General features: G+C 43.2%; 1 protein-coding gene across 1 annotated transcript in view; it reads left to right on the forward strand.

Moving 5' to 3' along the window:
- The window catches only part of RASGRF2 (Ras protein specific guanine nucleotide releasing factor 2), a 150909-nt gene that overhangs the window by 34273 nt on the left and 94816 nt on the right, over nt 1–21820 (forward strand). The window contains exon 2 of the mRNA XM_015428113.1: nt 20594–20700. Coding sequence (XP_015283599.1) covers nt 20594–20700 — 107 coding nt within the window. The remainder of the gene's footprint in view (nt 1–20593; nt 20701–21820) is intronic.

Raw genomic sequence — 21820 nt, forward strand, 5'->3', positions numbered from 1 at the left:
CGGATTATATGAAGTTGTTCAGGGTGGTGAGAACCAGGGGGAGGATTGTGACGCACTCCAAAGGGATCTGTCAAGGATGGGCAACTGGCCGTCCCTTTCTCCCCGAGTCCAGCAAGTGCGGACCAGGTGGGGGAGACAATGATTGCCTTGATTCTCTCTGAGCCTTTCAGCGCCTGGCTGCCTGTGCCGTCCATCCGTCTTCTCGCCCCGGCTTCCATTTGTAGGAAGAGGAATCCAAGACCTGGCTGGCAAATGGGGGCCCCAGCTCCTGCCGCCCTCAGCCACCCCTCCCCTCGGCCCCGTTCTGGGCTCCCCCCCAAAAGCCCTTTGCCTGCTGGCCCGGGCCAGGGTGGGTTGGGGGGGAGGCTCTCCTGCTGGCTCTTTCAGACCGTCACCCCGGCGCCACTCCTGCCCCCCCGATGGGAGAGCTGGCTCAAAGCAGCCCCTTTGAACCCGGCTTGGGAGGAGCAAAGTAGAGGATGCGCCCCACAGAACCGACCGAGATGTGTGTGGTGTCCGTGCCCCACTGCTGGCTGCAAGGGCCGGGTGTGAGTGTGCACATGTGGCAGGATCTCCCCCTTCCACGGGGACCCTGGACTGGGGAAGAGACGAGGCACCTCCACCGGCACTTGCTCCCCACCGCCCCTTCCTTCCTCCCAAGGCAAAAGCCCAGGCATGGAAGGCACACCCAAGGAGGAGGAGGACAAGGAGGGGATCCACCGGAGGCATTGAGCCGACAGGCCAGCAAACCCTCCCCTTGAGGCAAGCGCTTCCTTCTTTTGCTGTCTCCCCCCCTGGATTTTTGGAATCCCGCCTTGCCGGAGGGCGACCAGACAGCTCGGCTGGCACTTCTGTTTCGGCTACAAACTGCATCAGAGAAGACCGTGGCAGTGGCACGGAGCCCCACGCGGCTTTACTCCACCCTAGGGGTCCCTTGGCTCCCAAGCCCCAGGAGACAACCAGGCATACTGGGGGGGGATGTGAGTGTGTGTGTGAGAGAGGGATGGTGAGGAGTCTGGGCATGATCTTAGATACCTCACTTTCGATGGAGGTCCGTCACAAATGTTGCAAGATCAGCTTTTTACCATCTTCAGCTGGTCAGGCAACTAGTTTGCTACATCTAACTGCACGACTTAGCCACAGTGATCCATGCAATGGTCACCTCCAGAATAAACTGCCATAAGTCATTCTTTGCAGGGCTGCCCTTGAATCTGACCTGGAAACTTCAGCTGGTTCAAAATGCAGTGGTGCATCTCCTGCTGGGGACACCACTGAGAGTGCATATAAAACAAAGTGCTCCATCAGCTGTATTGGCTACTAGTTGAGTACTGGATCAGGTTCAAAGTTATGGTACTAACCTTTAAAGCCCTGTGCAGTCTGGAATCAACATATCTGCAGGACCGTCTCTTCCGATATGCCCCAGAAGAGTGTTATGCTCCTCGAAACAATATCTCCTGGCAATCCCTGCCCCAAAACACAACAGTTTAGCCTCAGCCAGGGCCAGAGCTTTTTCGGCTCCAGGTATTTTTGTAATGGAGAGTTTTGATCAGACATCTTGCCCTTACCCCGCTTCACCACTCGCTCACTCCATGGTTGATCGATCAGATGTGGCAGCCATAGAGTAGGGCAGTTGAGCAGCTTTAAAAAAATTATCTGTCTTTTGAGCATGCACATAAGTGCATATTGGAAGCATCACTTCAAACTCCTGGCAGGATGGTGGCAGCTGGTGGGCAGAGGGATTGCTGGAGGAGGCTGCTGGGATATGTAGTGCAGTGTGGGGGAAGTGTTTTTGAAACTAAGCTTTGGAAGTTTTTAAAAGAAAAACAGTTTTGAGAAGCTCCTCTGTGTGTGTGTGTGTGTGTGTGTGACAGAAAGAGGGGGGTCTATAAAAAAATAAACACACATGTGGTGCTTCATAACCATGGTGTGAATATGCAGCTATGCACACCTTGCTAACTGCCTCAGGAAAAAAGTTCCCAAACCAGAAGGGAACATTCAGACTTCCCAAATGGCTTGAGAGTGAGATGGATGATCAGACTTACAGAGATGTGGGGTGAGACTTCTGACACCAGGAAGGACCAGACTTTCCTCAGTGTCATAGAATCACAGAGTTGGAAGGGGCTATTCAGTGTTAGCCAAATTGCCTTAAATTGCTAATTAATATGGGGAGTTATGATCTTAGATCAGGCAATAGGCACTTGCGGGGGCAAGCATCTATGTATACAGGAGTGTAGTTCCTTCCAGATACGCTAAATAGACGCTGAGACTGACGTCAGTATAAATTGATTTTGTTTACTGAAGGTATTTCAAGCATACTATAACACAAGCACACATACAATTTCACAGCCTCTAGGAAGTATAGATAGAATAAAATAGCACATTTGCATTAGCAGGATGTTTCGATGATGGGAGATACTCTACCTGTCCTGTAGTTGGATGGGACGAATCTCAGGAAAATGAGGGGGCTATGGGATGCCAGGGAAAGGGTCGTGTCCTGAGCCGGCAGGCACATGATAAGACTCTGGCTGCACAACCAAGAGTCAGAGGCTTCGGGTAGGAAGGGGTCAGGTAAGGGAGCAAAAGTGCAAGCAAGAGAGAGAGAGAGAGAGAGAGCTGGTGCTGCGCAGCCTCCTTTATAAGGAGGCTGAGGGGTTGGAATTGAGCTTGGCCACCTGTGTTGGCACACCTCCTGCTAGTCCGTCCCCAAAATATGCTGACTGGTGCTGGGGTTGAAGGTCTGAGGAGTGGGCAATGTTGAATCTAATGGGAAACTAGTTTGAACAATGGCACCTGATGGGATTATGTCTTGTGCTGGCCAGAGGCATTGCTCTCTTGTCTTATGTCTGCAGTTTCAACTGGATGATGTATTAGGTGGGGGGAAACATGTTGCTTACGTGCAAGGGAAGGGGAGCCTGGGTCCCCTATCTTCTGGCCTGGCGTGGCAGTTGCCCGGCTTCTCAATGCTGTATGTGGCTAAGGGAGCTGGTTCACCTTGCTGCAAGTTGATGACATACAGGGCCCATGGACACATAGCTTCACAGGAAGGCTTCCTTCTTCTGGGCATGTGTCTGTAGCTGGCATCATTTGGAGTCACCTTATAGTTCAGTCCCTTTTGCACACAACTAGCACAGGTCAGGTTTTTCATAACTTATGAGTTCATAAAAGCACAATAGGGGCCTCGTAGGGCAACAATAGGCCATCTAGTCCAACCCCCTGCTCAATGCAGGATAAGCCTAGAGCATCCCTGACAAGTTTTTGTCCAGCCACTGCTTAAAGACTGCCCGTGAGGGGGAGCTCACCACCTCCCTATGCAGCTGATTCCACTGTTGCACAACTCTGACTGTGAAAGAGTTTTTCCTAATATCCAGCCCGTACCTTCCCGCCCTTAATTTAAACCCATTATTGTGAGTCCTCTCCTCTGCTGCCAACAGGAAGAGCTCCCTGCCCTCCTCTAAGTGACAGCTCTTCATATACTTTAAGAGAGCAATTATGTCCCCTCTCAAACAACTCTGATTCGGTGAGGCACAGGGTGCTGACAACTGGGGAATGGGAGACAGATGTTGCTTTCTGATCATGCAGGTTAAATCAGGAAGGGAACAGCAACAACATGGAATCAAACAGCCTGTCTGATTGCAGCCTGTAAGTAGGATCCTATTATAAATGTTTTGCACCACTTAATGTGTCATGTTAATACTTATGCTATGCTTCAATTATTTCTGGTAGGTTCCCGAATTTTAAAATTCATTGTTTACTGAATGTCCCATTTTGTTGGTTGCACTGACTCACTATGTCCCTGAGAGAAAGGCGGTCTATAAATAACATAAATGAATGAATAAATAAATATATATTTTAATTGTCTCTGTCTGTTGTCAAAGGAGGCTTTAGCGCTGTCCACAAGCATAGCTGTCATGTGGTAGATGTAGCATTAAGGCAGGCTCTGAATTTTCAAACAGTGGCTGCTAGCTTGTCCCTTCCCTTCAATTCATACTACAATTTGTTATGGTGTCGAATGTAGGTGCCTGGAAAATTAGAGATCATTTCCTTCCCACAAACCAGAATTCTAAAATTCATTTTACTCTAGTTTAAAATACTGGTTTGTAATGTTGCCCCCAAGGGATCACCTATCCCTGAGACTTGTCTCTTTTTGCACCCCAAGATCCTTTGGCCTTTTGAAGTCAGTGGCACAGCTGAATCCATCGTTTCCATATCAAGGCAGGGTCTTCTGCTTAAAGCATGTATTTCTCCAGAAAGTAACTTAGCTGTCTTAGAATGCCAAAGGCTTATTAATCAAAGATCTTTTGTGTGGCCTTCTAAAACTCCTCGCACCCTAATCATGAGTAATGAGTGACAAAGGTTACAGGATAATAACTGAGGCTCTCAGAATCTCCCTTACAATGTAGATTTCACTGGAAATTCAATCAAGAACCCAGAAAAGCTATCAGTCCATGTCTTGGCTATTGTCAACAAGTCTGAGTCACACTTGCCACCAAAGTTAATTCAGTCACCTGCAACTGGATACATGTCCCCATTACATCACCGAGATACTCTTGTCTGGTACCCCTCTACAGCTGAAAGTTGCATTGTCTATACATATTATATTTTGACCATTGCATCAATGGGTTCTCAAATCCTAAAGGCTGCACTAATCACAGTGCAACACAGATTTCACCGACAGGCAGCCAGGTCCCATAGTTTTGGCTCAGTGTTATTTCATATCTTAGTTCTGCACCAACTCTTACCAATTGCATGGCTTCCCCCATTTGTGCCCAAGTCAATCTAGGCACATAAGAAGGGCGTGCCTTTCTAATAGTTGGTTAACTTTTTCAATCATTTCTGAAGCTGAAATTACTGGATCTCTTCATCAGAGTGTGCCCTTTCTATTTCCTGTTCTGCTTCTCTTCCTGAATGGGACCCTCTATGTCTTTATATCTTCTCCCCAGTCTCTTAGCATCTCCCTACCCCTAATGTTAACCAGCCAGCTGTATAGTTAACCAGTTTTCTTCCATAGCATCCTCGCCTGGCTAGGGACTCCTTCCCTCCAGTTCCAAGAATGCTTCCCTCTGCACTATTTGGCGCCTTTGGGGGCAACCCTTCGCCTGTCTCTTCTCTCCAGGTTATTTTATCGGGACTAGTCACACTGGGAGGAACGCAGGTTGAGTTAAAAGTAATTGTAATGGGGTATCAGCTTAAAGTAATACAACTGAACACTGGTGATGGTGGAAAGTGCTGTCAAATCACAGCTGACTTATGGTGACCCCGTACAGTTTTTAATACAAGAGATGTTTGGAAGTGGTTTGCCACTGCCTGCTTCCGTGTCATGACTCTGGTATTCCTTGGAGGTCTGCCATCCAAATACTAGCGAGGGTCAACCCTGCTTAGCTTCTGAGATCTGACGAGATCAGGCTAACCTGGGCTATCCAGGTCAGGAACTGAACACTAGGATTGTGCAAATGCGAATGATTTTTATTGGATTGCTCTAAGGTATTGTTGCCCTGGAATAGCTCAGTTTCACTGTCTACCACCATTTTGCTTCTCCTCTTTCTATTCTGAACGTTACTTTGTTGGTTAAGTATCTGCCTTCCTTCTATCCTTTCTTTTCCCTGGGAGACTTTTTGCTTAATACAGGGAATTGTGTATACACTAGATTCAAAAGATCTCTACACCAAAATCTGTGTGCTTGATTTTCATGTGAGGAGGATACTCCTCATCTATTTGCTTGACATGGGAACCAATTTGGGCAATAGTGGGAAGGAAACAAATTCCAGTTTGTCCAGACTTGTGTGTTTAGATGTCAAGGCAAATTGGAATTTGACTGAAACTTTCCTAAACCAATAAGACTTCAATTACACTTCATGCATGAGTCAAGTTGAAGTATGTGAGCATGAAAGCAAGCTGAGTTTTGCCATATCTGGATACAGCCAATGTCTTTTTTTTTTTTTACAAGGCATCTACCCTGACATGACATGGTTGACATCATAATGTAACATCATTAACAATTCACCATTTCCAGGGTGCTAATGATACCCCTGAGACCCTTTTTTTACACATGTACGCCTTAGTATGGGCCTAGAATTGATAGCTTTTATAGCTCTGCATGGCCTGCAAGGTGGAGCTCTTCTGCCAGGTCTTCAGTTGAGGCAGTGGATATCCAACTCAATCTGGCCTCCCACCTTCTCCACCCAATGAGTCGCACTCATGTGTCTGCTGAGGTATAATTCATTTTAAAGTATTTATTGCTGTAATTATTTTATTGTATTTATTGTATGTATTTTATTATCTTGTTTTTATTGTTGTAAATCTGCATTTAGGAGATTATTATAGGTTGGAACCTGTCCTGAACCTGCTTTGTGGGGAGGGCGGGATATAAACTGAAGAAAACAAATAAATAGAAGAAGCCTGAATTAAGCTAATATCAGAAGGCCACAAAATGCAGGGCAGCTCCTCTATCAATCATGCATGAATCCACCCTAGGAGGAATTTGGTCGAGGGCCATTTCCCCCAAGGACCCTAGAGCTTCTTCCCAGATAATCTGACTTTACCAACTACCCATCATAATGGGCTAATCCCAGCATTATCTTTTCTACTCCAACCCTTCCTAATCATGACAAGTACCCAGCCCATAGATGCAAACATTTGTTACAAGGGCCAGATCTGACATAAATGTCACTTTGTTGGACCAGGCCATGCGTACCATAAACTGTAACTTGAGGTACCAGAGATATAAAACTAAACGAATGGCAATAGCAGATGAATGACAATAGCAGTCTTGATTGGATTAGGTGTGATATGCAGAGGGGTAGTAGATATGGAGATACCAGCATTGGTAATGAGTCAAGTCAAGAATCCAGGAGGATTCAGTCTAGGAGGATGCAAAGAATAAATAGACATAAGTCTGACATTAGAAACTACAACATTTAGTTGCTGATCTAAGAGTAGCAGAGCTCTTACAAAGGAATTTCAAAGGGAGATTAGAAATAGAAACTGCTGCATCCTCATGGACTGGACTGAGACCTAGTTTTCCTGTCTCATTACCAAAGTATGCTAATTATCATTTGGCACCTGAAATCACCCCATTCTCCAAGATATAAGGACTAATCCAAGTGTTCTAATTCCTAATCAGGCTCTTTTTGAAAGAAAATGAAAACAGATAAGAATAGAGAAATACAATCTTGTTTAAAAAAACAAATTTTCAGAATAAGCCAAAATAACTTCTCCAGTGTCCATTGAGTTTGTCAGAAGAATCCACCCTCCCTCTCACCCTCCCACCCAAGAAGTATGCTTGCACACAAAAGCTTATACCTGGAATAAAATGTTGTTGGTTTTGAAGCTGCAATGGGACTCCAACTTTCTTTTCTCTTTCACTTTCCTCCCCTTCCTCCCCAAAAGAGGAGTAGTAGCCCCGGAGAAGGAAGCAGAAGCTCTCTCTCTGTGTGTGTGGGGCTTGTCTTTGTAGCTCTCCCACACGAAGCAGGAAGCAGCCACGGAGCTCTCTTTGTGCCTGTGTGTGCGTGAGAGAGGGGGGAGAGAGAGAAAGAACATGAGAGGGGGGAGGGAGGCAAGAGGTAGGAAACAAAAAGCCACCAAGGGAGCTAGGAAAAAAGCAAGCTATAGTGTGGTTGCAGCAGCAGCCCTGGGAAAGGGAGCAGGAGAGGGAAGTTGCTCAGGGGCCAGATTTGAGCCCTGCACAGGCTGCATCCGGCCTGTGGGCCACATGTTTGATACTCCAGGGATAAAAGGTTACCCCTCAGCCCCAATTTGTGTAGACAGTTTTAAGTAATTGCAGAATGTTTCCATGGAGAAGGGCCAAATTAACTTTATGAGGCAAAGAATTGTTACAATTGTTACTTGTTCCTATTGAAATTTCTTCTTCAAAGACAGACCCAATGTAGAGAGCATTACAGTAGTCTATTATGGATAGGGTTGCCAAGTAAAAAAACCTCACGACGGGGGAGGCTCGCCGGGCTCCGGGAGCCGTCCTCGGATGCGCGCACGTCGCCAAAAGTGACGTGCGATGTCGATCATGTTGGGGGCGTGGCCTGGATCATCGGAGGGAAAACCATAGAGTTTTCACTCCGACGATACGGGCCACGCCCCCAACGTGATTGACGTGGTTGCGTCACCAGAGGTGTGCTTTGGGGGCGGAGCTCCCCCCCAGGGGCCGATTCCGCGGCGGTGGAAATCGGGCATCCAAAGCGGGGGGTTACCCGCCCCCCGCCCCCACTTTGCAGCCCTAATTATGGATGTTTCCAAAACAAGTATAAGTATGATCTTCTGTTTTCAGGCTGAAGTGGGCATACCAGCCTAAATGGGTAAAAAGCACTCCTGGCCATTTCTGCAATGTGTTTGTCTAGCTATAGTGATGGATCTAGGAGCAAGCCTAGGCTGTGAACCAGATTCTTCAGGTGAGTGAAGCTGTGTTCAGAACAAGTTGTATATCTGTTTCTGAATCAGCTTTATCTTTAATCCTCAATAATCTTGCCTGGATTAAATTTCAGTTTGGTCATCCATATCCAGCCCTTAACTGATCATGGAGTTTCTACCATAGTCCAGAAATCAGAGGGAAAGGAAAACAGAGTTAAGTGCTATCTATATATGGATCATACTTTAGTCCACAGCTCCATATGGTCCTCCTGTCAATTTCATATAGATTTTAGACAGAATGAGAGACCAGATGTAACCTTGTGACACCACTCTTACTGTCTTCTAATACTCACCTTCCAAAAGCATCTGAGCCACTACAGAATTGTGCAGCCCAGTCTCATCTTCTCCAGGGATACCACTGTGATACCATGGTGAATGGTTCAGAAAGCTACTGACAGGTTGAGGAGAACCCAAAGGTTGACTGATGGATCAGGTAATCTTCCAGGAAAACCAAGGTGGTTTTTGTCTCATATCCAGGCTGGAGACTACATTGAAAGGTATCCAGATAATTTGTTTTACCCAGAAACCCTGGTGGTCAGGTTACCACCATTTTTTTGAAGACCTTGTCTGACGAAGGCAAGCTGGAGATAAATCAATAGTTATACTTAACTTTTATAGTATGTTGCTTATCCGGTACATGTTGTTCTTTGCTTGACTTCTTAAAATTGCAGAGTGCAAATGAGGAGGATCCTAAAACTATTTTTTTTTCTTGGACTAATGTAAATAGGAGAATTGCCTTCCTCAGTCAGACCGAAACTGAAAGTTGTTATCTAAATATAACTGGAAAGTTGAGAAGCAGAATGTAATGTGGAGACTCGCAAGATTTGTGTGTTTGGGGGAATCTCTCCTTCCTCTTTACTTGTATGCTGGGCCAGCCGCTTGCCCATCAGCCCACCCACCTGCATCACTACTACTGCTCCTGTATCTCCCCCCCCCACCCAGGCTCTGATCAGTGAACTTAAATATCTGGAGACTGTCCATGTTGAGGATTAGACATATTGTTAGTCACCCTTTTGTTTTTCCTAAGACACTTGCAATGACAGGTATAATGTCTAGGAGTATGAATGAAGATAAATAGTAGAGCATGTGAATCTTTCCACAATGTAATAAAAATTTATTTCCTTTTAATGAACGAGTCGCTAAAACCATGTTAACCAAAACATTTGTACAGCTGTCTAAATTATAGTGTTGATGAGAAGAACCTGTTTACTTAGTATGCTGTTTTTCAAGTGGTGAGTCTAAAAAGTAATGTGTGCAATTCACAAGGAGCAGGTGTTGAGGATATGCTGCATAAGATGAGGCTAAGGGAATTTCCCTAGTTGGTCAGTGTTAGAGAAGGCAGATGGATGACAGTTTTCACAAAATTGGGGGGTAAAGACTCCACTGGTGTGAACATCTTAATAGATAATAAACTGGGAATTGCTTAATTTTTATCCACTGGCTGTGAAAGGTTGTTTTATAGTGCAGGTTGTTGTGTTGACTTTGTGTAATTGCTTTGTGCCCCTCAATGATTGCAGTAGTAGTCCAAAGTTCGGTTCAGAACTTTGTTTAATCTTGCCGGGTTAAGTTCAGTCCAGCCTTCCAGTATCTGTGAATGAAAAATAGTTATTCTTTATTAATTATTATTTGGTGTAGAAGCTATAGGGTTGCCAGGTTCCTCCTAACAACTGGCAGGGGATGGGGGGACTTACCAGGAGAAAGAGAAGAGCCCAGGCCTCGTTGCTGGCATTGCACAGAAAGTGACATCATCATGCCAGCAACTTCTGGGCAACGCTCTGGTATTTGGGCAAAAACTCTATGGTAAAACTGGCTTCTACTATAGAGTTTTTGCCCAAATACCAGAGTATAACCTGTAAGTTGCGGGGATGATGATGTCACTTCCTATGTGACACCAGCAAAGTTGCCTAAGCCTTCCTCAGTCTACTGGTAAGTCTCCCTGCTCGCCAGCTGATTGGCAGCTGGGGTGCAGGGCCTGGCAGCGGGGGCCTCCATCTCCACCAGGGGGTCTGGTAACCCTAAGAAGCTACCTAGTGTGGAGTGTACTTACAGCAATACGTAGCAATACAGCCCCTATCCCTTCACCAATGCAACTTTATAAGCATTTAATTACAGTACAGTTTTAATTTACCTGTGCAAAAAGCCCTCTTGAATAATCCATTTTGCGGAAAGCCAGGAGTGTGGGCTTTTCTGCATGCTCAATTTACTCCTGAGAGTAAGTTTGGTGTAGTTGTTAAGAGTGCAGACTCTAATCTGGGAGAACCGGGTTTGATTCCCCACTCCTCCACATGCGGCTGCTGGTGTGACCTCGGGTCAGTTACAAGTTATTCAGAGCTGTTCTCTCATGAGCAATTCTCGAAAGAGCACTTTCAGCCCCACCTACCTCACAGGGTGTCTGTTGTGGGGAGGAGAAGGGAAAGCAGATTGTAAACTGCTCTGAGACTACTTTGGGTAGTGAAGGGCGGCATATAAATCCAATATCATCATCATCATCATTTTCTTCTTCTTCTCCTTCTTCGTCTTAGAACAAAGTCCTTCAAGACATCCTCCTTCCCAACCAGCATCACTTCTGTCTTGTCTGGGTTTAGCTTTCAGCCATTCAATGACAGGTACTGCACAGCATTAATGAATACATGGAAGAAACAGAGGTCCTTGCAATAGCAGCTCTTGGGATGCTACAGAGATTGGATAGGAAACAAGCATCCTTGCCAGATACTAGCCATCTCTGAAACATTCCACTCCTGTATCTTCTGGCTCCCATCTGCACTGAAACATTCCATTCATCAGACATTCTGTCAAAGGCAAAGATTGCTCCTGGAACCACGAAGATGAACAGTGTCAAGATAGCTTTGAGGCAGGAAAGTAGGGGCAATCTCAAGTGAGTACTAGTGTTAAGTAAAGATGCAGGTATAGACCTTAACGTGGGTTCAAAGCAATGCCCTGTGTTCCAAACATTGTGGTTTGTGTGTGCCTGGTCCTTACCTGTCACCCTTCAGAATACTTGGATGCTATCCCAAAGTGTTCATCCTTCCTTGGAAGCCAGTGTGGTATAGTGTTAAGAGCAGCGGACTCTGATCTGGGGAACTGCGTTTGATTCCCCACTTCTCTACATGAAGCTTGCTGGGTGACCTTGGGCCAGTCACACAGTTCCCTCAGAACTCTTCCAGCCCCACCTACTTCACAATGTGCCTGTTGTGGGGAGAGGAAGGGAAGGAGATTGTAAGCTGCTTTGAGACTCTTTAAGATGGGGAAAAGCAGAGTATAAAAACCAGCTCTTCTTCTCTTCTTCTTCCTCATTAGTGGTATCCGCTCTCCTTTTGGGGGAATTTAAAAAAATGATGGATGAAAAGTATGTTCTGTGGGAGATCACTTACTGGATCTCCAGACAGTCAAATAGTATGTGGGGACCCAAATACTCTGAAATACCAGAGTAGGATCCATTCCCCAAATCCAAAAAATGCTGATTTTTTTCAGGTGCACATCTCTAGCACAGAATGTTGAGTATTTCTTTTAAAAACATTAAACCTAATCCAGCACTTTCCTAGACAAGGAAAAGGGTGGGGAAAGGAAGGTTGCTTCCGTACACTGAATATTTTGGTGTGGATGCTGACTTCAAACAAAGGGGCCACATTCTGGAGTACATGTTTTGTGCCTAGATATAACACAACTCATTGTTCTTTTCACCTCTCTGATTTAAAAAAAATCCTTGTGCTTACAACACTATTAGAACTGCTTTTCTCATCAGGGTATTGCCTTCCAAAGACAGGGAAGAGAATTCCAGTAATCAGTTCCTGTTTAGGGAACATCAACTATACACCCCTGCCTATCAGAAGAAGTCAGCTTAATGAAGGATAGTCTAGCAGCTGTTGAGACAATTTTTTTAGCTGGGGATTGGGATGCAGAAGATATGTGGGATTCATCTAGTAATTTTAGAGTTACAATATTCACAGTTCTTCAGTTCTCTTTGAGATATGCTGGTTAATAATCCTTTTAGTACAATTTGGGAGTTAATAATTTTAATTACACATTAATTGCACGTGCAAATCTTCACCACAAGTGCCATCAGAAGATCTAATTGGTACATGGTGTCTCTGATGTTCATTAAAATGAAATAATATAAAGACAATAACGCAAAGACTTCTGGGTGTGATAAGGAAGCACTTGTACTGTAATCATGCTGAGCTACTGTCCTACTTCTGCTAACACTAACTTGCATTGAAGCTGACAGCCTATTACAGAATGAAACATTTAAGGTTAGCAATGTTCAAACTTGTCTGTAAAATGATCTATACTGTGAAAGGAGTTGCTTTAGTTAGAAAACAGCCTTCCATATTTCTGATTAATTTGAATGATAAATGTGACTTTCACTAGGCCATGGCTCAGTGGCTGAGCATTTGCTTGGAATGCAGACGGTCCCAGGTTCAGTCCCCAGCATCTCCAGTTAAAAGGAGCAGGCAGTAGGTGATGTGAAAGACTTCCATGAGACCCTGGAGAGCCACTGCTAGTCTGAGTAGACACTACTGACCTTGATGGACTGATGGTCTGATTCAGTATAAGGCAGCTTCATGTGTATGGGCTCTACTTCCCTGGCTTCCAGCTTTACTTCTCTACTTCAGGTTTTCTGGCTTTATCCAATCTGATATTGTTACTGTATGTTGTCAGTTGTTCACTAGACATGTGTCCATGTGAATGACCAATGGGTCCACAATTGTGGCTGGATTTAGCAGCCAAATTTTCTGCCAGCCAGCCAAAAACAATTGATCCCATCACAATATTACCTGTATCAGTAAGAAATCCTACACTGTCACACCTTATACTGATCATTAATACAGGAAAGGTATTTCGTATTGGAGTTTGCACTTGTTATATACAATTACAAGCATTCCCTCTTAGCCGAATCTACTTGTGAGGGTAAAATGGAGGAGGGGAGAATAATGAGCCCAGCCCAAAAAAGGACTGAATAAAAAATTGTAAATAAAAATTTCTCCTACAGAAAATCTCTTGGAACAAGCATGAGATCATTCGACATAAAACGTAACATGAAGATTTTTTTTAAAAAAACACAAGAAATGATGATTCAGTATCACTGAACAAAATCCATGTAATTTTTTTTAAATCACGATTAAACTAAATGACAAACAGCAAGGTAAGGACTATTGAGCTCTCCAGAACTTTTCATTAGGCTGGATATTTAAAAAGAAGGGAGAGTGAAGGAAGAGAGAAATTTTTTTAGGCATGTTTGTTCCTGTTTGTTTCTGGATTGTTCTTTGCAGATGCCAGTTTGTTGGATAAAGCTCTGTTAGGTCCTGTGTTGAATTTTTCCCCTTCTTCTCTCAGTTTACTTAGGTCCTGTTCACACTAGGAGTTTTGGGCCGGGAGCGGGACGGATCGGGGGCGGAGCAAACGGGCGCAATCCCACGGCAAGATCTGGGAAGTGTTGCCTGACCGTCCCCGATCTGTCCTTTCCGCCCGAAAACCCGCACTACAAAGAACCACCTACCTGGGTGGTTCTTCTGCTTGAAGCACCACAAGCCGGGCCATCGGATCGCCTGCGCATCTTTGCGCCGGCTCATCCCCGGCTCCTAGCCGAACTGCGCATGCTCCGACATGCGCAGTTCAGCAACGTCTGAACTGTGTTTTCTCCCCAGCATCTGATCGTGCCGGGGAGAAAAGGCGCCGCGGCCCAGGGGATCGTGGGATCCCGCTGTGGCGTCTCAACTTTGGCGTGGCTTTTAAAAGCTGCGCTTTGAGCGACTTATCCCCTGCCGTGTGGCAGGGGCCTTAGTTTATTTTTTTGCTGTGGCTTTTATATTACACTGTGATGAGATAAACTAAATTTTGTAAAATTTTCCTATTAATAAAAAAAAATTAAAAAATGCAGCAAAGGGCAATCTTCATGCAAAAATGGTAATCCTTTTGGTTGGCAACAAAAATAATAAAATTCATGTTAGTGCACGTGAGTATTATTAGTGGTCACTCTAACTAACTGAAAATGGCCCTTTTATAAATTCTTTACATATTTCGGATTGGATAAAAATCCTAACATTAGAACTGATATGAGGGTCTGGAGAATATGGTCTAAGTAAATGTTGAATGAATAGTTTACTGAATTACAGTTTAACAACAGATTGGAATTTATTTTATTTATTTTACCTTATTTTATTTATACCCCATCTTTCTCTGAGAGCCAGCTGTGGTGCAGTGGTTAACCATGTTTGATTCCCCATTTCTCCACATGCAGCCAGCTGGATGACCTTGGGTCAGTCACAGTTCTCAGAGCTCTCTCAGCCCCACCTACCTCACAGCGTAGGGTTGCCAAGTGCGATCATTATACTGGTGGGGGGATTTGGGGGCAGTCCAGGAGTGGCCGACAATGTCCATGATGTGATGACATCACGTGGAAGTGATACTTTCTCTTAACATTTTAATACACAAATTATGTACCAGTTGTCAGAAGTTTAGTAAACACTGTATTATGCTAATCCATTTTTTTCTTATCAATTACTGCAGATTTTGCTGGATTTAAAACTTCCTTCTGTGTATGAGGCCTCCCTGTTGATGACATTCTAATGTTCTTGCTATCAAATATGTCGCTGCGTTTTCTCAGAGAAATGGAAGCCTTTTATATGAAAATATAGATAATGACCGCTTCTCAGTATTGTAATATACTAGATATGGTGACAATAATAAACAGAGGGGGAAAGAGACTATTATTTTATTTTTGCCCACAGAAAATATCAGGTATTTGCTAACTCTTGTGCTGTTTGTCTGTTATCTAGGGCATGCTTGAATGGTTTCCACATTATTTTCATAACTGTACAACCTACATAGGTCCCGGTCACACGGCAAAGTTGCCGCGGGAGAGGCACGGAAGGTGGGTGGATTATCCGGGCGCGATCACACCCCAACATCTGGGAAGTGGAGCGCACCCGTGGCTTACTGCCGACAATGCGCGTTAAAAAACTAGTACCTCCAAAGTACTAGTAAACGTTTGCCACGGGCTTCCTCCAGACGTCTGTGGTGTGATTGCGCCGGCGTGCGGCATTCCCCTCAGGTCCCTCGTTTACCCACCGGCGCCGAGGGAAGGACCTGTGGTATGCCGCCAGCGCGTCTGATCATGTAATCGCGAATCAAACTGCGCCGGGGCAATTAGCCACGCCTCCCCCCTGCGATATACGGCCCGTGTGACCGGGGCCATAGTTTTGTTAAATAAGGTTATGTCCTTAACAGTCCTAAAGCCAATTTATTTACTTCCTATAGTTTTATACTGTTTTTCTTCATTGCTCAAAACAGTACATAGTAAAACAGGAACATTAAAAGATATGTGTGAGCTATCTATGTCTTTTTGGCCTTGAAGTCCTCTAAGCAGTTTACAATAATTTTTAAAAATACTGTATTTGCTCCCCCGTCATACTCAATATTTCTGCAAGTTGCTGAGTGAATTTTTCACCCCTCCTCCGAGGATGGGTGAGAATTCTTTAATATCCTGAGGACCAAGCAAGGAGGAGCCAGGTGCTGCTTTGCCTCTGATGGCAGCACAGTTGCTTGTATAGGGGCTCTGCAGCCCCTCTTCCAGGATAAGAGGTTGTCTTGATAGTCTTTCCTTTCATTTATTAGCTTAATTGACCAGAGGTATTAAGCCAAACGTACAAACAGTTACTATAAAACACATTACATATAATGACAAGATAATTTAGACCAAACATTTTTACAATAAAACTAATAAACATACTTATTAACAATATTAATAGACAACATTTTATAAACTTCCATAAACTCTATAAAATCCCATGATATTATGGAAATTAATTTAAAAATGTTAACATTTGTATACATAAAACTACCTACAGCATTTCAAAGCCGCTTTAAAAATAGCACTATCGATAGATATTTTGCCACCAAATGAGTAGTTTCAGAGTCCTCATCTGCTAGCAGTATGGTTATCACCCAAGGTTCCATAGGGAGGTGATGTCTATGTAAAATAGGAGTAATCCAACAGGTTGTGGCATCAATCCACTGGTGGCAAAATAACAAAAGATGATCTAAGGTCTCTATTGCACCTGATCCACAATCGCACAATCTATTTGAATACTGTTTTGTTTTTTTTTACCAAAACAGCCACTTAGCTCTGCAGTTGGAAATACATTCAACCTAGCAAGCATGAAGACATATATAAATCTAGGGCCACGTGCAAGAGCCTGAAGAAAGATCTTTTCTAGACATCAGTACTACACATGGACAGGAATGGTGCGGTGACCGAGGGTATGAGTGTTTTTACTGTTGGTATGCCCAGTATATAACTCCCAGAGGTTTCCTGAGACCTGATAGGTCACCCATTAATTTTAGAAGCTATCCTGACTTATCTACCTGGTATAATCCTGTTGTAAATTGGGAACTTATCTTAGATTCCTTCTGTTTTCCTTTTCCAATGTTTTTGTTCTCCAGGTACACTTACATTCATTTGAAGGCGATTATTCACACAATGTTTGGTTAAATTTGGCATACCGTCTGAAGTTTCCTGCCTTTTGCCTTCGTAACAGTCTGGATGCCAAAGATGTTTTTACTTCATGTTTATGGGGGAATCCTACTACTTTTAAGTATTTACAAGAGAGCACTATCTACTGTTCCGTTTACTCATGGGGGAATTTTACACCTACCCTGAATGAGAATACACTTACTGTTCAACTTATACATGTGAACCCTGCCCAACTGTGTGTTACTTTATGAAGCTCATATATGAGGGAATTCTTAGGTGGCACAATCCCTAAGACAGAATTGGAGCATACTCGCCTAGCACGAATTGAAGTGCTGCGTCGGTCAATGTTTGTCACCCTCAATCTAATCAAATTTAGTGCTTCTTGATAGTTTATATTGTTAAGCACTGTAGGGGCAAGACCAATCCTCTCCAGCTTGTTATCTATATGTTTTGCCCATGTATATTTATAATTATCCTCATTTAAAGAATAAAGAAGACCCCCTTGGGCATTTGGTGTCATATAAAGAACTTTCAGTCTCAATTTAAAGGTGGCCTTCCAGGCTCTCGACTCAAAGGAACATTGTGCAAATTCTTCTCTGAGTGCTGTCCCTGTGACACATTTAGTGACTCCTGCAATTCTACGCAGGAACTGGAGAAGGATCTGATCTGATGATTCAGAAATTTCTTCGATCCAGATACCAGCCCCATATAAAAATTGGGAAGTAACTTTCGCATTAAAAGCTGTAATGGCCATCGGAACATACTGGCCATCTTTTAAATAGTAGAACCTAAGGAGGGCATTAGAATTTGCTTTGGCAATTTCAGTTGCTGCTCTTATATGATGTTTCCAATGGCGATTGCAGCTAAGCACTATACCCAAATATTTGAAATGAGACACTTGTTTTCTCTTCCCACCCTTAACTTTCCATATTCTTTGTTTTAAATTAGGTTTGTTGAAAAAAAACACATTATTTTTTATTTTTCATAATTAATCATCAATCCCTCTTGGATACAGTAATCAGCAAAAGTGTTTACTAGCTTATGTAGACGAACTTCTGATCTGGATAGCAGCACCGCATCGTCTGCATAAAGTAATATAGGTACTTCATGTCCCGCTACTATGGGTACGTGACAGGCTATTTTTTAAATATATGGAACCTATATCATTTATGTAAAGATTGAAAAGTGTGGGGGCTAATAAGCATCCTTGCTTAACGCCCCTGGAGAGATGAATGGTATTTGTAAGTTGTCCATCTACTCCACAACGAATTTGTGCAGTAGAAGTCTCTTGTCTAGAGATGTTTTAGACAATTTGGCCCAATGGTGGCATCTGGGGACTGAGTCTAATGCTGCCTTGAGATCCATGAATGCTGCATGAAGGGAACCTTTTAAATAAGAAGAATATTTATCATCAAGATGATACAGTACTACGCAATGGTGTAAGGCTGAAACTCCATTTCTAAATCCCACTTGCTCAGGGTGAATTATGGATTCTGTTTCTATCCATTTCTATCCAGTTTATTATTTTAAAAAGCTGCATACACTTTGCCTATTACTGAAAGCAGGTTTATAGGCCTATAGTTAGTAGGAACTGTTTTTGAGCCTTTTTGTGTATTGGAACTATCACTGCATGCTTCCATGATTGGGGAATGATTCATTAATTTGAGTGAAGAGTGGGCTCTACTCCACCAGGTGGGATTTACCTTTAGGAGATCTGCTGGAATTAAATCTGGGCCTGGGGCTTTGCCTGAACATATTTGCATAATTAGAAGATTCACTGTCTCAGATGAAACTGGAGGCCAGGAGTTGGTTTGAGGCAGTTCATTCTGATGCCCTTGGAGCTCAAAGCCAGGGGTCACAGCAAAAATAGAGGTGAAATACCTTTCCCAGATTCTGGGGGCGATACATGCTGGAATTCTAGCTACCCCAGTGAGACCTCTGTTGATCAACTCCCAGAATGTTTGTGATTCATTGTTCTTTATGGCTGAGATTAGAACCTTCCAGCCTTGGCATGTGGTCCACCATTTTTTATATTTTATTAAAGATAAGAGGTTGTCCTGATAGTCAAGGATGTTAAAATCCATTTACTTGAAATGAAAAGAATGCAGGCATGTGCCTAACTTACCACCAAAATTAATTGGCTGGGTTGTGCCCTAAATTCTTAAAACCAGAAACATGCAATTAGGGTATACTAATGTACTTGTGGAACCATGACATAGGATTGGATGATAGAATCTTCTTGGAAGGTATAGAATAATTATTATGATTATGCACCACACAGATATTAGAATGACTCACAATTCTTATACATTTGTAACTCACTATTTAATTGTTAGGGTTTCCTTACAAATGAGATATTGGCCTGGATACATTTGTCTGCATATAAGCATCTTATTTTGTTGTCTAGATGAGGTTCAAGTATTATAGTTGTGCTCTCACTTCCAACAGAATCTGGAACAAGCATTTGACTGACATTATTTAAAGAATTTAGGTGCCGCCACTCCAGATACCTGCTTGCGACACCTATTGCTGTGTGGATTTTTCACCCAAAGAGGCCTGTCTGACTCCTGTCTTGTGCATCTTCAATAGGCAATACAGTTAATTTGTTTTTCTCAGTAAAGATGTTAATAACTCAGAGGTGACAATAATATTTATTGTATATGGATTTTTATTCAGCTAAGTGGTTTTGTGATTTACTACATACTGTATGTGTTCACTTACATAGGGCAAGTGTATACACAAATATCTTGCTCTATGTGCATGCACTGGGATGTCTTAATTGGTGGTAGTGTGTACACAGAAGAGTTGTTTATGCAGGGAATCTATCACATGTGAATTGCCCCCCAGATAAACAATAGTGTGTAGTACTTCCTCAGATGTTTATGTACCGCATGACTGTATAGAGTAGTATTAAGTTATAGAATTTTTTTTCATTTTTTAAAATAATCTTATTTAAGGTTTTATCAATATTACACAAACATTATGCTTACAATAAACAATAGTGAGAGTCTTATCATTTCCCTCTTTTTTGTATCCAATTATACACCCTTGACCAAAGTCCCCAATACATTTCTTCGTCTTTTCTTTGTAATAACAGGCTCAATCTGTCAATCTCTGCCATATCTATTAATCTCTGAACTAGTTCTTCCTTTGTTGGTAGTTTTCCAGATTTCCAATATTTTGCCAATAATATTCTGGCTGTTGTTAATATGTATATTATCATATGATTGTTTACTTTATTATGTCCCTCCGGCACCATATTCAATTAAAAAATCTTGGATTCTAATGGCAAATTAATATCTAATATTTCCCAAATAATCTTTTGTATTCTTAACCAATATTTATGAATTCTCTCACACACCCACCACATATGAAAATATGTTCTGAAATTTTTCTTACACTTCCAACAGTTGCTCAATACATTTGGATAACATTTAGCTTTTTTATGAGGGGACCAATGCCATCTATGAAACATTTTATAAATGTTATAGAAATGTTATAGACAGGAGTTTAGTCTTTAGGTCAGCAATTCATATCAATTAAATCCTTTGCCAGAATTTATATGTTTGCTTTAATAGTATTAGTAATATAATAAACATTTGTAGTTCATTTTCTTTTATATTCTGATATAGATATATAGATATATAGCCTTTTGTTACATAGATATATAGATAACTCTATTTCCTTTACAATTTACAGACATATTTTACTGTCCTCTTTGGCCATGAAGGGCAGAAACCACTTGAGCTCCGTTGTGACGAGGAAGTTGATGGAGACGAATGGGTAGAGGCTATTCACCAAGCTAGGTATGAAGTCCTTAATGCTGATTACTGTCTGACCTGTCCTTGAACAAAGGCTGATTCTACATCTAGCATTCGCTCCACATTTTCTCAACTGGGAGGAAAAAGTGCATCTCAAAACCACATTCAAATACCTCAGGGCAACACTGTACTGACTGCAAAATAACCCCTGAACACCCATAAAACGCCCATAAATCTATGCAAAAGCTACAATAAAATCCGATGATCAAAGAAAGCGAAAGCGGCATGGAATGTGGAGGCTGGGGCTGCCAAGTGGGCGTGGGGGGTGGGGAAACCCCCGCTTTGGAGGCCCGATTTTCGCCGTGGCGGAATCGGCCCCGGGGGGAACTCCGCCCCCGAAGCTGCATCACCAGAGGTGACGCAGCCACGTCGCTCACGTTGGGGGCGTGGCCCAGATCGTCGGGGGGAAAACCATATGGTTTCCCCCCCGACGATCTGGGCTACGCCTCCAACGTGAGCGATGTAGCACGTCACTTCACGCGCGCCCTACGAGAGCTCCCGAAGCCCAGCAAGGCTCCCCCACTGCCAAGGGTAAGTACACTTGGCAACCCTAGTGGAGGCTACAATTAAATCTGATGATCAAAGGAAGTGAAAGCAGCATGTAATAGAGACGGGAGTTTCTGTTCCAATGTGGGTTTGGTAAAACAATGAAGGGAAAAGCCAACGCAGAATCAGCCAAAGTTTGAGTCCAGTGTCACTTTTAAGACCAACAGTGTGCATGCACACAGAAACTTATACCCAGAATAAAACTTTCTTGGTCTTAAAGGTGTTGCTGGACTCAAAATTTATTCAAGGACAGATCAGTCAGGGCAACGTTCTGCTGCTTCAGACCAACACAGCTAACCACCTGATCTGTACTTGGTTATACTGAGCAAAAATATTCTTTCTTCCCATGTCCTTAGTTTGGCCTCTGTGTAGAGAAGATGGGGCTTACTGTATTAATGAAGCAGTAACATCACTGCTGTCATCTCTGTGTGTGTGTGTGTGTGTGTGTGTGAGAGAGAGAGAGAGAGAGAGGGAGAGGGCGCACTCTAATCAAATAGTCTTTAGGGTAGCCAGATAATTCCCACCACATTCTATCAGGAATACTCCAAAACTCTCTTTC

Source organism: Gekko japonicus, unplaced genomic scaffold (assembly GCF_001447785.1).
Source record: "Gekko japonicus isolate JY-2015 unplaced genomic scaffold, Gekko_japonicus_V1.1 scaffold1275, whole genome shotgun sequence".
NCBI classification, from domain to species: Eukaryota; Metazoa; Chordata; class Lepidosauria; order Squamata; family Gekkonidae; genus Gekko; species Gekko japonicus.